The sequence below is a fragment of the Hordeum vulgare genome, chromosome 3H, assembly GCF_904849725.1.
Source record: "Hordeum vulgare subsp. vulgare chromosome 3H, MorexV3_pseudomolecules_assembly, whole genome shotgun sequence".
Classification (NCBI taxonomy): Eukaryota; Viridiplantae; Streptophyta; class Magnoliopsida; order Poales; family Poaceae; genus Hordeum; species Hordeum vulgare.
Window position 1 is genome coordinate 484,266,334 of NC_058520.1, and position 16,634 is coordinate 484,282,967.

Genomic DNA, 16,634 nt, shown 5'->3' on the forward strand with positions numbered 1-16,634 from the left:
GGACGTCCGGCGCTCGGGCGTCCGGAGGGAGCCGGATTTCCGAGTTATAGAACTCAACATCTACTGGTGCAGGCTTCCGGATTTCCGGGGCTTGGCCGGACGTCCGGCCCTCGGATGTCCGGAGGGAGCCGGATTTCTGAGTTATATGACTTACAAACTTCTGGTGAAGGGCTGCGGATTTCCGAAGCCAGCCGGTCGTCCGGCCCTCGGACGTCCGGAGGGAGCCGGATGTCCGAGGTAATAGACCTGTTTTGAATTGAGAACAGAGTGGAGAGTATGTGGTATTGGGTATGAAAGTAAAGATGTGGTATGAGCAAGTTCATCGCAAAAACCTGTGATCCCCTCTTAATAGTGCGGGATCCCTATACTCAAGATCAGTAAACTCAAAAGACTAGTCTACATCATGTTTTCTTAATCCCGAGCCTTCTCGAAATATAAATCCCTAATCTTTCCAGACAGCCTTTGGCACATAATTCTCAATCTACTAAAGTACTTGCCATCCTGAGATACACTCAACAAATAGGATTAGTTTTCTATGTATGTGTTGTCATTAACACCAAAAGACGATTAGGGGCATAGCATGCACTTTCACCTGGGACTATAACCCCATCAGAAAGCAAAGAGGTTCTTGCCGAGTTATCTGCATTTCAGTGGATTGCACTAAGACCTCATCGGAAGATGAAAAGTGTACAAGCTATATGCAGGTAAGCGATACTAACAAATCCCAACCTTAGGCCATGTTTGGTTTTAATAAGTCACCTGACTTATAAGTCAGGTGACTTAAGTCCCTGTTTGGTTCCAAATAAGTCATCAACTTATAAGTTGAAAAGTGCAAAAGGTGACTTATTTTGGCAAACAGACCCAACTTATAAGTCACCCCAACTTATAAGTCATAAGTTGCTCCACCCCAACTTAAAACTTATAAGTCACCCACTTTTACATGGAAAGGTGACTTATAAGTCAGATGACAACCAAACAGGCGTGACTTATAAGTCACTGGTTTTAAGTCACCTGACATTGAAACCAAACAGGGCCTAAAATCAGTGACTTATAAGTCACGCCTGTTTGGTTGTCATCTGACTTATAAGTCACCTTTTCATGCAAAAGTGGGTGACTTATAAGTTTTAAGTTGGGGTGGAGCAACTTATGACTTATAAGTTGGGGTGACTTATAAGTTGGGTCTGTTTGGTAAAATAAGTCACTTTTTGCACTTTTTAACTTATAAGTTGGTGACTTATTTGGAACCAAACAGGGCCTTAGCAGTTCTTTGTTGCGGTGGAGCATCAATCTGTCAAATGGTTATGTTCTCGCAACAACAAAGATAGTCCTGCCACGACTTATGATTATATTTAGCACGACGATTGCCCTCTTCTTGGTAGGGCGAGGGGTAAGCAGCAATACATGATTTGAGGCCAGGTATTGAAAATCATTTGGTTTTAACTTTTGATGGGATGAAAAAAAGTACTTCTCCTTTTCTAAATATAAGTCTTTTTAAGAGTTCTCAATAGAAAAACTACATATTGATGTACATACATTAGAGCGTAGATTCACTCATTTTACTCCGTGTGTAATCCCCTAATGAAATCTCCAAAAGACTTATATTTAGGAATGAAGGGAGTAGACAAGAGAAACTTTTGGTGAAGAGAACTAGAGAAGGCCCTCTGCAAAAAACTGGAAACTACTCCCTCCGTTCCTAAATATAAGTCTTTCTAGAGGTTTCATTAATGGACTACATACGGATGTATATAGACATATTTTAGAATAGATTCACTCATTTTGTTCCGTATGTAGACCCATAATGAAATGTCTTAAGAGCAACTCCAATGGAGCGATCCATTTTGTCCGCCGTCGTCCGTTTGGGTTGACGCGGACAAAAAAGATGGCCCAACGCGCCGACCCATTGCCAAAACGCGTCCGCGCCGACCCATTTCTGGCCCAAATTTGGGACTGAAATGCGTCGACGCGGACGCGCGTGCGCCCCCTTGGTGTCCGCCACAAACACCGCGGTCAACATAATATATGACGGCCGCCACCCTCGGGCCCACATGTCGGCAACCGCGGCCGACCTTTTTTAATCCAAGCGTGCGGTGGGTTCCGCCATCTGCTTCCAGAAGCCCGCCCGTCCACATCCAACCACCTCCTCGACGACCAAGCGACCGAAACCCTAGCACACCATGGCCGGTGGCTTCCCAAATAAGGGCAAGGCCCCGCTCTTCCCCCGCGCCATCTCCCCGCCCTCGTCTTCCCACCAACCTCGCTAGCGCGTGAGCGTCCCGGTGCACCAAGCGCGGTGGCATTGGGAGCACCGCGTGCCACTCCCTTACCCCGATGTCACATTGCCGCACGGCTGGCATCTGGATCCGTAGAGGATTCTGGTGCCGGCCGTGTCGCGGTCGGCGCGGGTGCATGCGTAGGAGGTGAGCCGCTGTCAGCGTTCGCTGATGTCGGAGCAGCGACGAGACCCCACGTACGCGGACGACTCCCTAACTGGGAGGTGTGGTTCGCGGTGGAGCACGAGGAGCAGCGCCATCGTGGCGTGCGCGAAGTGCAGCCAGGAGGCCCTCTGCCGCTCCCGCCTGTCGTCAGCGACGAGGACCAGGAGGCTGAGGCCGCCTACCAGGCGGGGCTCGCTGGTGTTCTTCGCAGCGGCCGTCGGTGCGCAGGGGCGACGAGGAGGCGGCATATCAGCAGCAGCTCGCGGAGGCCATCGCACTGTCGGCCGTCGGTGACTGCGTCGTGCCACCTCCGCCGAAGCCTGAGCCCGCGGAGCCGCAGGAGATCTACCAGTGGACCGGCGTCGTCCAGGAGTTCGTGACGGCGCTGCCCATCCAGCTGGGCGTGACACCGCAGCAGGAGCAAGCCTACCTCGAGCACTGGAGGTCGGAGCACCTGCGGGCGGAGCGTGCCGAAGGCATGCGGCCCATGAAGGTGGAGAAGGAGGAGGAGGAGCGACGGGAGGCGGAGGAGGAGGAGCGTGACCGTGCTGCTACGCTGCCACCGCCACCAGCACAGCCCGCGTCGGCGGGGCAGACGACGGAGGCGCAGGCAGCTGCGCTTTGGAACTCGGCGTTCCCCTGGGCCGGCCCTACGCCTACGCTGGTCGACCTCACCAGCCCCGCCGCCTCCTAGGCTGCGTGGGCGTAGTTTTAGGTTTTTTTATGTTTATTTAATGTAATGCGGACACGTGGACTAGGCTTTCGTGGTCGACTTTTAATGTTTAATTATGCATTATCTGTTTTTTTACCCCCGTAAAAAATGGATCCGAACAACGTTGGACGCACGAGCCGGCCCATTTGCGAAAGCGTACGTTCATGTACGCCTAACCGATCCAAACGGACAAAAAAACAAACAAAATCGTCGTCCATTTGGGTTGGTCCGTTGGAATTGCTCTAAAAAACGTCCGGTGGAATTGCTCTAAAAGACTTATACTCCCTCCGTTCCAAAATAACTGTCTTAACTTTGTACTGGCTCTAATACAAAGTTATACTAAGCTTAAGACACTTATTTTGGAACGGAGGGAGTATTTATGAACGGAGGGAGTAAGTAGCAGCCTAGCAGGCATAACCTCTCGCAGGTCCACGCGACAGTGCAGCAAAGACATGGACGAGCGACGATTGATCGCCCGGCCGTCAGCTCGGTCGCTTGCGAGTCTTGAGTCGATCGGCACTGGCACTGGCAGGTGAAGTGGCAGCCACAACCATGGCGTAAGCCCGTAGGTAGAGTTGTGTCGTCGTAGCTCTACCCAACAGGTTCAAATGTTGGCGCTCATATTACACACACCAATACGAGGAGTAGGAATTTAGCCAGTACTAACTTGGTTTATTCCTCGTCTCTTTCATTCTAGCATGTGTTTACAAGACGTCTTGTTCGCGCGTGGTGGTAATCAGCACCGCCAGCGGAACACTCTGACTCTGTTAACCACTTTGTCGTCGCCGCCGATCACCACCTCTCGTGCTCTCGTCAGCATCCATGCCATCGTCGCCGTACTCGTCGTCCTGGATCGAGGCCAGGAGCTCTCGCCGCTCGGCGACTCTGAGCATGCCCATCTCCTCCATCTCCCCGACCACTCTTTCAGCGTCCTCCCTCTTCCCGGCCCTCCCGAGCTCCTCCACCACGGCCCTCCTCGTGATATGGTCCACCACCGCCCCCGCCCTGGCCATGTCCCACATCACCCGCTCGGCCTCCGCGGCCTCCCCGGCCACCGCGAGCGCGCTGACGAACGCGTTGCAGGCCGGCTCCGTCGGCATCATCCCTTTGCCTCGCATTTCGTCGAACAGCTCCTCGGCGTTCCTCGTGCGGCCCTGCGCGCTTAGCCCGCGCACGAGGTAGCTGTATGTGAGGCCGTCGGGCTCGCAGCCGTAGACGGGCGCCATCTGGTGGAACACGCGCAGCGCGTCGTTGAGGTGCAGCGACTGCGCGTAGCCCCTGACGAGCACGTTGAGCGCCCGGGTGTCCGGCGGGAGGCCCTCCTCCAGCATCTGCCGGAACAGCGCCGAGACGGTGTCCATGTACATGTAGTGGACCATGGAGTCGTTGCCCCCGCACGACAACAGCGCGGTGAAGAGCGCGTGGTAGGTGTCGGCGGCGGGGCGCGCGGCCGGGTCGGCGGAGGAGCGCATCAGGGTGTAGACGTGGAACGCCTTGCCGAGCCTGCGGAACTCGCAGTAGAAGTAGAGGGCGGCCCTGAGGAGGGGCCCCGGGGACGGCAGCGAGGGGAGGAGGGAGAAGAAGAGGCCGCAGGTGCGGTCGAACTCGTGGTAGAGGCCGGCGGCGCCGAGGCGCTTGATGGCGACGAGGAAGGGCCCGGGGTCGGGCCGGAAGGTGGGCCGGCCGAGGGAGTGGGTGAGGAGCGGGAAGAGGAGGCGGAGGTCGGAGGTGGAGGCGAGGGAGGTTGCGAGGACGGCCGGGGTGAGGCGGGAGGGGAGGGAGGCCACGGCCGCGGAGACGGCGTCGGGTGACGGCGCCTGGCTGGGCGCGCGATGGCTGCGGCGGAAGCGGTGCGGGGTGCGGCGGGAGGAGGTGCCGAAGGGGAGGCGGTGGGAGAGGGAGGCGCCGGCGGGCGTGCTGCAGAGGATGCGACGGAGGAGCGTGCTCATCGCGGCGGCGGCGCGGCGGCGGGGATACTGCGATACCAGTACAGTCCACAGAGCCCACAAAGGGCCACAGACGGCATAACAGAACGGCACAACCCCCCCACCCGGTCAGGCAACCGCACGGTCACATCACATCACATCACAGAGCGCTCCTCAAAGCACAGGCGGCCTCGTCGGCTTGCAGAGAGGATGGCCGCCGCGGTCGCCTTGGCAAGCCCTCTCCGGCGACTCCTCCACCCCCCTTGCCTGCGCCGTGCTAACCCCACACCACTCCACTTCTTCGCGCGAGGTAAAGCCGTAAGCCATTGCCCGGTCGGCCTCATACTCTGATTGATTGAGCTGTTGTCTGAGGCTTGGCCGCCCATGCACAGGGCGGTGTGACGTGGCCCTTGCCGTCTCGGCGGCCGCAGTCGGAGATTCGTCTGCGAAGGGGAGCGTGCACAGGCATGTAACCGAGGAAGTCATGGGCATTCTGGATATGGTTATCTCCTTTTCTTTAATTCTACCACATTTGTATCTTTCCATTGAACTTCCGTCAGAGTCCAGATCGACGTGAATGAAACAGTTCTATTGAGTGTCCGAGGTTAGGTGGTTGATGATAGTGCGGATACTTGGCCTGTCGACGAACTGTGCCTCCATGGAATTTGAGACTTCTTCCCGCTATTCATGAGCTTCAGGTTGTGTTCTAATAGACTGATGCTTCATCTGTAAGACAGTACATGAAAATTAGGGGAGGTGAGATGTGCTTCGTGTTAACTGTTTCGCTATTGAAACGTGAAGAAAAAGTCAGTTAATTGTTCAATTGGTCTGTGAAAACATAACCTCTGAATCATTTTGACTGGTGCCTTTGTAAGAGGGGAATAAAATTGCTTCTTCCAAGGTACACCAAGTGGCAGGAGTTCTAGAATTGGTGAATGGATGTACATGCATGTAACAGAGGAAGTTATGCGCATTCTGGATATGGTTATCTCCTTTTCTTAATCCTAGCCACATTTATATTTTCCATTGGACTTCCGTCACAGTCCAGATCGATGTTAAAGTGAAACGGTTCTATTGAGTGTCCTGTTTGCTGAGATTAGATGGTTGATGATAGTGCGGATACTTGTCCCGTGGACGAATTTGAGATTTCTTCCCACTATTCATGAGCTTCAGCTTGTGTTCTAATAGGCTGATGCTTCCTCTCTAAGAGAGTATTTTTAGTACATGGAAATTATGGGAAATCAGATGTGCTTTGTGTTAGCTGTTCCGCTATTGAAGCATGAAGAAAAGGCTAATTAAATGACCATTTGGGGTGTGAAAACATACCCTTTGAATCATATATTCATATTGACTGGTGCCTTTGTAAGAAGAGAATAAAATTGCTCAAAATTGCTTCTTCCAAGGTATACCAAGTGGCAGGAGTTCTAGAACTAGTGAATAGATGTATACGGATAAGCTGCAGGGAGGAAATACAAATTTGATCCTGATATACTATAGTGTCGCATGATGCTTGAAATAGAACATAACATAACTGCCTTTTGCATATTAACAATGTACCATGAGGTTGCTACATGGCTTTTCAGTAAATTTGTTCTAGTACTAGCCCATTTCCAAGAGAAGGAATATCACCCTGTTTTATATTGAACAAGTTACTGGGGTTACCAGTTACATGAACATTAGTCCTTCAATTCATGAATTTGTACTGACATCAAGCGTGTGCAGGCACAAAGGGCTTCCCAACGAAGAGACGTCTTCCACACCAGTTTCCTTACGCCGCCTATCATAACGGAGGCTATGCTGGCAATTGAAAAGTTAGCCGATATCAAAGCAATAGCTCAGGGAGGCTATCCACAGGTGAAATTCAATACAATCAAAGGACTTGTTAATAGCTTATATTGACCTTTTTTTGCGAATAGTAGCTTATATTAACCTATATACCTTTTTTCTCTCATCTTCATATCCATCTATAGGCTGAGCGGTGCCGAATTTCAGTTGGACATCCAGATTCTATGAGAAATGACCCAGATGTAGTTGCTGCTTTGAGGTTTTGTCGAATTTATATTGTAGCCACTGCTATCTGTTATGTAAACTGACTTTTAGCCTTTCCCAGCATCTCCGGGAATTTTCGACTGGAACCCTGTTCTCATGGTGACTTTCTAGGTGCTATTCTTGGCGCAGGAATTACAAGGGATAAAGTTGGAGACATACTTTTACAGGTCCACACTTTCCACAAATACTCTTTTCCCTGATGCGGTGTCCGCTTTTTCTTTTTTCCATCTTATCATCATTTAGGATGTCTCTTTGCTTTTCTATTAGGGGGAAAGAGGTGCTCAGGTCCTTGTTGATCCGGAGCTTGTTGACTATCTGACTTCCACATTAGAAAAGGTAGATATGTCACAAATTGTTGCCAATTTTTCGTATACCCAAGCTGGATGTGCATGCTCCCACTTATGTGCGTATGTTTATATAACGGATAAGATCTTTTTTGAGAAAACGCAAAGGACCTTTGCGTTTCATTTTATTGGAAAGATAGAGTTTGTTTTACAGTCCTCCTAGGAGGCAGAATACAAGCATTCTAATAACGGATAAGATCTGAGATATGGTTCAGTGACATGCATTCATTGTCATGCAAAGCACACAACCTGTACATTGCATGCTGATGCATTTATTTTTACTCGACATAATAATAAATTAGAGCACATTGCGATCTTAATTTTTATGTCCGCTTAGATCGCTGGAAATCTTTGTTCTTTTTATGTTAGTCTTTTGTAGTTGCGAGTTTTGACACAAATCTGTCCGTGAAGAGTCTCCCCTTGAACTTTGACTGTTGTTCATGATTTTTTTTTTTCAGTTTTATTTTTGTTGTTGAAAGTGCAGATTCTTCTAATTATGGTTTACTCTGAATGACATTTTATTGAACAGGTGGGGAAAGTCGGTGTTTCATGCACCCAGATTCCCTTGCTTGCTATAGAGTATGAGCCACCAAGGTTTGTTTCACATGTCATCGTGGATCTTAGTGTATATACTGCATTCTTAAGATCACAACAATTTATTGTAATACCCTGGAATAAGCTACCCAGCACTGCCATTGAACTGCAGGACCAAATCTTTTAAAACTGTAGAATCATCACTTCGGGTTGATGCTGTGGCCAGTGCGGGATTTAAAATATCACGCACAAAGCTTGGTAGCATGATCAGGTATGAACTTTGAGCTGCTAATTTGTTACTTTATGTTCAGTAAGGCTTTTCTTTACCTTAACATGAATAGCTGGACTTTCTTATCTTATGTTGGACAGTGCTATTAGCCTGTTAATTTTTTTCTATCACCGAGCACAATGCAATTTCTTGTAAGTTTCTTTTTCTGTTTGTTAAGTTCTGGAGATGTTCGTGTGAACTGGTCACTGGTTTCTAAAAGTGGAGCTACCCTCAAGGCTGGAGATGTTGTATCTGTCAGTGGGATGGGGAGATTAAAGGTAAAATCAATCACCAGTTATTGTCTTTTTAAATAAATGCTTGGCGAGTCTTGAATTCTCTCGAGCAAGTTAGGATAAAATTATGATGTTACTGTTGCACCTAGTTCACACTGATGGAACAATGTTTTTGGTGTTTGAGAGGGCATTCCACCAGTGCAGGTTTTTGAGAATATGTTGGGCCTTGCATTGTATTGTGTATGCAGTTAAGTTGGACTTATGTTTAGTGTTTGTTGTTGTTTTACTCCTTTCCTCTTTTTTATTCTGTGAGCTATAACTCCAAAATGTTAAATGGAAAAGTTACAACATTTGCTGTCCACTTATATTCATAATATATTTGTTGGTATATGCTGACAATTGGATTTTTGCATTAGATGCAGAAATACCCATTATAGCATGCTATGGATGATGAATGCATGCTACCAGAGATGTATAACACCTTTTCAAACCTCTGTTATATGCTTTGAGTTACTTCAGCTTGTTATTTCCTGTAGATTGGGGAAATCGTGACTACGAAGAAAGGCAAATATGTCGTTCAGTTGATTCAATATCTGTAGGCCCGTTACTGATCAATTGTTCTCTGAAGAAGACCTGACTCGTGGTATGCATTTTGATACCTACTATGTGAATTTTTCTCTTATTCACGGTTCAGATAGCAAAGCTGAACATTTCGCTCTGCTTAGTATATTCTGAAGAAAAATGCTTTATTTTGCTTAAATTTGCTGGTTTCAACAGTTCTAAAGGAACTCGTGAGTATATAGTTAGGGTGTAATTGTATTACTCAGTCATCACTGAGGAAGTATAAAAGATCATACTGTGATGGAAAGAACAATTTATTTATGTTATGTGTGCTTAACATTTATTTTGGATTCACACTCTTCTACTCTTTACTGTGCATGTGCACTTTGCTTTCAGAGTTTGCAAAGTGCTCAGTTGCTTATGCAAGCATAAGGGCTGCAGATGCCTACGTGCAAATATTTACGAAGAAATTGATTCCATAGTATTTAGAATGGAAAAGGACAAGTGGACAATACATGTAAAGTGTATGTGACTGCTTACCTTTAAAGTCCAGATGAAACTGAGAATGAAATTTGGAAGGTATGCAATTCGCTTACAGTTGCAAGTCCATATGTTTTCATTGTGTTTATGAAATATGCAAAGTTGGGTAGCTGCACATAGGCTTCAAAAATCTGCTTTCATCAGGGCTCTTCATGTGGCAGCTATCACTGATGTAGTATTTTTGGTATTATTTTTGTAGGATCGAAATCCCTCCGAACCCCAACTCATGCAAGGACTTGTTCTGCTTTGGGGCAAAAAAGAAAAGAAAAGAAAGTTTTGGAAACCATGCGAAATGTGTTTCTTCTATTCATACTAAAGAGCAATTCGCAAACAACATCCTCAGCAATTTCTATCAGGAAACATGTGACATGACTACGATATGGTGTAGGAAACTTTGCAATTGGGTAAATCGATAGCTATGCATATTAACTCCAACCTTTTTTATTTGAAGAAGACTCCGCAAAGGGCTATATTCGTTGCACTGGATCTCCTGTTCCAATTTCCAAGTTGCAAAAATACCTTGATTTTTTTTCAAAAACACCAAGTTGCAATATTTTCTCAAGAAGACCCAGTGTTGAAAGTCGCAATCGACTCTTAGGTTGCATATAAGTTTTGTTATCACAAGGTTCCTTCTCGAAAACACCAGCTCACTTTCTTGGGTACAAACATATGAAGTTGTTCAATCATCCCTGTCATCTTGTCTGATGAACAATAAACCACAAAATATCTTGGGAAGACTTGTACTTTTGAAACGTTGTGGCAGTAGACCTGAACCTGACCACTAAAGCTTGTGTTGATACCATCTGAAGTGCTTATATGTCTTCGCAATCACTCTGAAACTTTGGATCTACAATGCGATAATGATGGAATATGTAGATCCTGGATGATGCCAGGCAGCACTGTAGCCAAGTCTCCGGCCCCAGTTCCATTAGAAATTCAGAATGCCCCTCCTGCGCGTCCTATTCGTATCACAGAGACATCCATTTTTTTAAGCGGAGGTAAATTTTTGTCTCATTCATTAAATCAAAAAATAGAGTTTGTTACATGTCATCAAAATATACGACATGTGGATAACTCGCGCTCAATAAAATACCCTAATTTCTTTGCTCCAGCAATTACCCAAAGGTTTGCTTCGGTGAAGATGAAAGCAAGCTAGATTGACGGTGGGGTACTGGCTTGTCGATCTTGCGTTCCGTCAACGCAAGTGCTTGCCAACTAATCCTCAATCGTGTCGAACAGGGGCCAAGTGGAAGTGTCTAGCCCGAGCATGAAGAATTTCGCAACGACCAAAGTCCAAAGGCATCGGGTGTAGCGATACTTGAAGAAGAGATGGGCCCTGCACTCCTGCATCCTCGTGCAGAGAGGGCAAACATCACAATTTGGTTACCCCCACTTTGCCAACCTATCCGCCATCCAGATTCTATCCTGAAGAGCGAGCCAAACAATTTTTTTTTTACTTTTAAGGGTGTCTAAACCTTTCAGACCATCATGTTCATTGACGAAAGGACCATCCCTAGAAATTGCGCCTTGGATGTTGAAGTCGTCAAGTACTGCCCGCTGCTCATATGCTTTCAGATGATTTCATCCTCGATGAGCTTGTCAAGGTGAACCTCATTGAGAAGCATCCAAAAAACGAAGAACTGTGTGACGTGCAGTTGGTGCGAGTTTTGATCTTGAGGATCCATGAGACATCCGATCTATCCACTTCGGATGCTACTCTACTAGGCTATCCAAAAGGAGATCATCCAATCTATCCACTCGGGATGCTACTCTACTAGGCTATCCAAAAGGCAGCTCAGTATCACATGCATGCTCTTCAAACGAGTGCTGTAGCCGTGTCCAAACTTTGTGGACCTTAAAACAGCCTGTGACGAGGAGTTGTTTGATTTAAGCCCACCAATTAATTGGCCGGGGAACTACAGCTACAGCTACGTACCTCCTTCGATGAAGGTGATGCCAGAAGCTTGCTCACTCACACGGTCACACCGCATGCCCCTCCTGTCGCCATGGACCTGGTCACCTCGCCCTGGGAGCAAAAACTGAACAAACGTCTCGGCGTTTCACACCAGATGCATGGGTTTATTTATCGTCGCCGTTGCTTGATTGATTTGGTGTTATTATTAGAGCATGGTTAATCGTATAGCCAACTGCTGGCTATAAGCAGTCTTATAGTCTATCTTATAGCTAGCTTTTACAATAGTTAGCTATAAAAGAGTACCACTTTTATCATATATGACCCACCTTTCATTCTCACAAAGCATCTAGGAGCACGTGCTAGAGCCGGCTCTTCACGAAGAGCCCGCTTCCCTTCTCTCTCCTTTTCTCTTTCATCCAACTCAGTAAAAATATAGTATTTTAATTCTTACAGCCTGCTGACTGTACTTATTGTACTTGCTCTTAAAGAGCAGGGAGGGAGGGAGGGAGCATTTGGTGTGGTGACTTTAAGTTTTTTATTTAGGAGAGTATGGTGACTTTAAAGTGGAGCGCGGTGAAACGCTGGTGGGCCGAATGGGTGGGACAGGTAAGGGCGAGCTACCCTTTCCACTTTAAAGTGGACTTGGGTGAAATCATCCGAATTTGGACCCTTGCACGACAAGTTTATTACTATCACTCCTACTGCCACTGCCTTTTTAGCCGGCGTGGTCTTGTTCTTTTCGGCAGGTAGATAACGTATTCATCTCGCTCTAAAGAGTCAAGTCCAAGTACTACTAGTAGTATCTATCTTAGCTTTTTCTCTTGTTTTCTGCAACCCAACAACTTGCTGAAAATCGGGCGCTCCTTCAGGAAGGACGCTCATTTTGGACGTGCCATTTGTAGGACAAGACTGGTCGCGACAGAATCGACCACGGCGCCAAAATATGTGCCTAAAGCTCCCTTGGATTCTACGCTCACCATACTTTAAACACTTTTGTTTCGGTACACCTCTACACAAGGACGGCCGAGATGAACCGATACCTCTTCATAACAAAGGGCATGCTGGTCCAGCGAAATGTCGGCGGCGTACACGCGCCGGGGTGACGTGTCGTCAGCGCGTCCACCGTCGTGACGTGGCACGTCCACATCGTCGCGCGACGGTTCCAGTTCGTTCGTCGGTTCCCGATGCCTAATCACGCAGCCGCGTCGTCAGTTTTCGTCGGTTCCCGAGGCCGCCGCCTTTAATCGCCCAGCCGCGTCGTCAGTTTCCGTCGGTTTTCGAGGCCGCCGCCTTTAATCGCGCAGCCGCGTCGTCTGTTTCCGTCGGTTTCCGAGGCCGCCGCCAGTTCGTCCCGTCGTTTCGGGGCGCAGTTAATACGGACCGCGTCGTCAGTGCCCCGTCGTTTCGCCATCTACCGAGGGGCGCCATTAATGGCGGCAGCGTCGTCAGTGCCTCGGGCGCGTCGTTCCCTGACGCCGCCATCAACGGACCGTCAGTCTCTGCCGTCTCCCGAGGCGACGCGGCCTATTGACCGCGGGTCCGCCGCGCTCCCGAGGCACCGCGTTTACTCCACCGAAGTAACGCCGGCCAACCACGCCCCGTCGCCTCCCCTCCCCCGCTGCGCTATAAAAAACGGCGTGCCCAGCACGTCGGCCCCCATCTCTGCCCCGACGTTCTCCTTCCTCCCCCTCAGCTCGTCGCTCCTCTGCCCCGACGTTCTCCTCCCTCCTCCGACGACGATGGCCCACGCCGGTGGGAGCAGCTCCGGCGACGGTAGTGCCCCGGAGAGCAACTGGCCGCTGAGCCTGGACCAGCCGGCGACGGAGGAGCTCTACCGGTACGGGCTCGTCGTCCCGCCGGGCTGCCGCCTTGCGAAGCCGTGGCGGATCAACAAAGACGGCTACGCGACGCAGGGCGACCCCGCGACGGCGGAGGAGCTTCGCACCCACTGCGGCGGCCAGTACAATATCCGCGGCCGGCATGCCTTCTAGGACGGCAAAAATTACAACATCGTCATCGCACAACTCCGCCCGAGGAGACGGGCGGCCATCCCCCAGCCACGGCCAGTGGCCCCGCCAGTTCCACCGGAGTTCGATCTACCGCCGGAGCAGGTCGTCCTGCGCGAGGACGGCGACCCCGACGACACACCGGGGCTGCTCGTCGCCCTGAGAGCCTCTCAGGCGCCGGTGGCGGCCGCGACGGCAGCGGAGGCGGCGAGGGAGGAAGCGGGGATCACGGCGGCGATCCAGGCGGCGGAGGCACTGGCGGCGGCAGACCCGTAGCCCGCCGTCGTCGGCGACGACGACGACATCGACTGGGACGGCCTCGCCGTCAGTTCCGACGACGAGGGCGGCGCGGTGGATGGGCAGGACGTCGTCTACGTCGACGAGTCCGATTAGTTTTTATTTTCTTTTATTAATGTTTAATTAAAGTCGAGTTATATTCGAATGTAATCGTGAACTATGCTTTATTAAGATATGTACCGAAGTTATGTATCAAATTTTATTATATTATCTAAGTTATGTATCGAAGTTATATAATTTATGTATCGAAGTTTTATTAAATTATTAAATATTATTTGTTCATAATATTTTAAATTTTTTTAAATTTTTTAAAAAATTAGGCCTTCCATAAATTATAAAAAATAAATGAAAAATTCAAAAAACCATAAAAAGAAATAAACAGATTAGAAAAAAAAAACAGTTGCTACCCCATGTGACGATGTTTTAGAGAAGTCGATTTTACGACCAACTCCGAACGATCTCAAAATTTGATACGCCGTTGGTGTTGATATTTTAGGAGTGCATGCCAAATTTGAACGAGTTTCAACAAAGGTTGCAAGATTTGTCACGTTCGGGTGTTTTTCGGGCATTTTAGATGATTTTTTTGCAGAAAATGGATAATCAATGCAAACCCATTGAAATTTTGCATTCTTGGTTTGCACGATGTAGGTAGACACTACAAAAAATTACACATCATTCTGAGTCTGTGAAGATCTAGTTGCTTCACAAAGTAAAGGGTGCGGGAGAAAGGTTCCGGTGTATACTACAGATTGATCGGAGTGAATGCACGGTAATGCACACATTGATCATCAGGGTAGCATGATAGTCTAGGATGTTTGTAAGACTTGTCCTAACATGTTGTAGGTGTAATGAAGCAGTTGCTACCCCTAGGTGTCAACGTCTAGGGGGGTAGACGGTCGGGGGCCATTTCTGGGATTTTTATAAAATAATATGTAACTAGTGTAAAAATTGTATAGAATTGTGCATGTGATGCTATTTTCATCATGTGAGTTTGTAAAAAAAACATGGAATGCTGTCCTGACTGTCGAAAAATGGAGGTGCTCCGAGACGGAGCCTACAAGGTAGTGTGGGAGACCCATTTTAGAGAAGTCAATTTTACGACCAACTCCGAACGATCTCAAATTTTGGTAGGTCCTTGGTGTTGATATTTGAGGTGTGCATGCCAAGTTTGAATGAGTTCCAACAAAGTTGGCAAGATTTCTAACTTAGGGCGTTTTTCGGTCATTTTAGACGAAAACATGCAGAAAATGGATAATCAATGCAAACCCATTGAAATTTTGCATGCTTGGTTTGCACGATGTAGGTAGACACTACAAAAAATTACACATCATTCTGAGTCTCTGAAGATCTAGTTGCTTCACAAATTGAAGGCTGCGGGAGAAAGGTTCCGGTGTATACTACGGATTGAGCGGAGTGAATGCACGGTAATGCACACATTGATCATCAGGGTAGCATGATGGTCTAGGATGTTTGTAAGGCTTGTCCTAACATGTTGGAGGTGTAATGAAGCAGTTGCTACCCCTAGGTGTCGACGTCTAGGGGGGTAGACGGCCGCGGGCCATTTCTGGGATTTTTGTACAAAATAAAATAAAATAATATGTAACTAGTGTAAAAATTATATAAAATTATGCATGTGATGTTGTTTTTATCATGTGAGTTTGTAAAAAAAACATGGGGTGCCGTCTTGACTGTCGAAAAATGGAGGTGCTCCGAGACGGAGCCTACAAGGCTAGTCTGGGAGACCCGTTTTAGAGAAGTCGATTTTACACAACTCGGAACGATCTCAAAATTTGGTAGGCCCTTGGCGTTGATATTTGAGGTGTGCATGCCAAGTTTGAACGAGTTTCAACAAAGTTGGTAAGATTTCTCACGTTCGGACGTTTTTCGGGCATTTTAGAGAAGAAAAAAGAGTACGTGCCTTTTTTTTCAATCGTCGGGCTAACGACGTGGTCACGTCGGTTATCGTCGGGTCTACCGACGTGCCCGCGACACGCCGCTGCCTCAACCCCGCACCCACCCATCCCCTCCCGCGACGTCGCAAAACCTATCTGACCTGTGATAACGCCGCCGCCACCGCCGTCACAGGTTCGCACCGCGTCGGACCGGATCAGGTAAACCTAACGCCGACGTCTGTCCGTTTAAACCTAACGTCGACTTCCGTCCCGCCGCGTTAACGTTGACTTCCGTCGCGCAGCCGGGGTTCTCTCGCGCCAACCGTCGTGGTTCTTGTCGCGCAGTCAGGGGGCCTCGCCGCGCGTCAACGCTGCTGACGTCGGGGTCTCGTCACCGCGCTACGTCACGTGCGACGTCGAGTCGCGAGGCGGGATCGACGCGTCCGTCAGGGTTTCTGTCACAGTGACGTGGGACGTCGATTGGCAAGGCCGGATCGACGCGCCGTGATCAACACACCGACGACAGAAGGTACTAATTTAGATGTTTTAATTTTCAATTTTCTGTATTTTTTGGAAATATTATAAATTAGTAATATGTAGTATAATTTTGTTTGTGTAGCACGGAGGAGCACAATGCAATATATTGTTCAGTTGAAAAATGGTGCACATTAGTGAAAAAGTTAAATCCGAAGCAACGTTTGCGGCTACATGGTACTAGCTTACAAAATATGTTGCATATTCCTAGTGTGCTCATGAGAACGAATCTACTTCAAACGTTGATTAAATCATATGATGTGACTAAAAGAAAGTTTGTTTTGCAACCTAAAAAGGTTGAGATGACAGTACGGTCCGCTGATGTGTTCCACATTTACGGATTAAAAAATAAAAGCAAAGATGTGATGAAACATTTAGCAACACTAGAA

General features: G+C 48.2%; 2 protein-coding genes across 2 annotated transcripts; one reads left to right on the top strand and one right to left on the bottom strand.

Moving 5' to 3' along the window:
- Positions 1 to 3,680: 3,680 nt before the first annotated feature.
- Positions 3,681 to 5,140, bottom strand: LOC123444396 (pentatricopeptide repeat-containing protein At2g27800, mitochondrial-like). The gene has a single exon (XM_045121095.1). It carries the CDS (start codon positions 5,094 to 5,096, stop codon positions 3,915 to 3,917), a length of 1,182 nt encoding a protein of 393 aa, XP_044977030.1. The 5' UTR covers positions 5,097 to 5,140; the 3' UTR covers positions 3,681 to 3,914.
- A 440-nt stretch (positions 5,141 to 5,580) lies between these two features.
- LOC123444397 (putative RNA-binding protein YlmH) lies at positions 5,581 to 10,082 on the top strand. Its single transcript, XM_045121096.1, has 11 exons — positions 5,581 to 6,056; positions 6,795 to 6,926; positions 7,043 to 7,116; positions 7,183 to 7,288; positions 7,389 to 7,457; positions 7,995 to 8,059; positions 8,172 to 8,270; positions 8,446 to 8,545; positions 9,037 to 9,143; positions 9,458 to 9,640; positions 9,801 to 10,082. Exons 1-9 carry the CDS (start codon positions 6,012 to 6,014, stop codon positions 9,097 to 9,099), a joined length of 753 nt encoding a protein of 250 aa, XP_044977031.1. The 5' UTR covers positions 5,581 to 6,011; the 3' UTR covers positions 9,100 to 9,143; positions 9,458 to 9,640; positions 9,801 to 10,082.
- The last annotated feature ends 6,552 nt before the right edge of the window (positions 10,083 to 16,634 follow it).

Excerpts from the sequence above, each read along its gene's own strand:
- LOC123444396 (XM_045121095.1), bottom strand. The coding sequence starts at position 5,096 with ATGAGCACGCTCCTCCGTCGCATCCTCTGCAGCACGCCCGCCGGCGCC.
- LOC123444397 (XM_045121096.1), top strand. The coding sequence starts at position 6,012 with ATGTACATGCATGTAACAGAGGAAGTTATGCGCATTCTGGATATG. Across the intron at positions 6,927-7,042 it reads CTCAGGGAGGCTATCCACAG|GCTGAGCGGTGCCGAATTTC; the intron begins GTGAAATTCAAT and ends ATCCATCTATAG. Across the intron at positions 8,271-8,445 it reads AAGCTTGGTAGCATGATCAG|TTCTGGAGATGTTCGTGTGA; the intron begins GTATGAACTTTG and ends CTGTTTGTTAAG.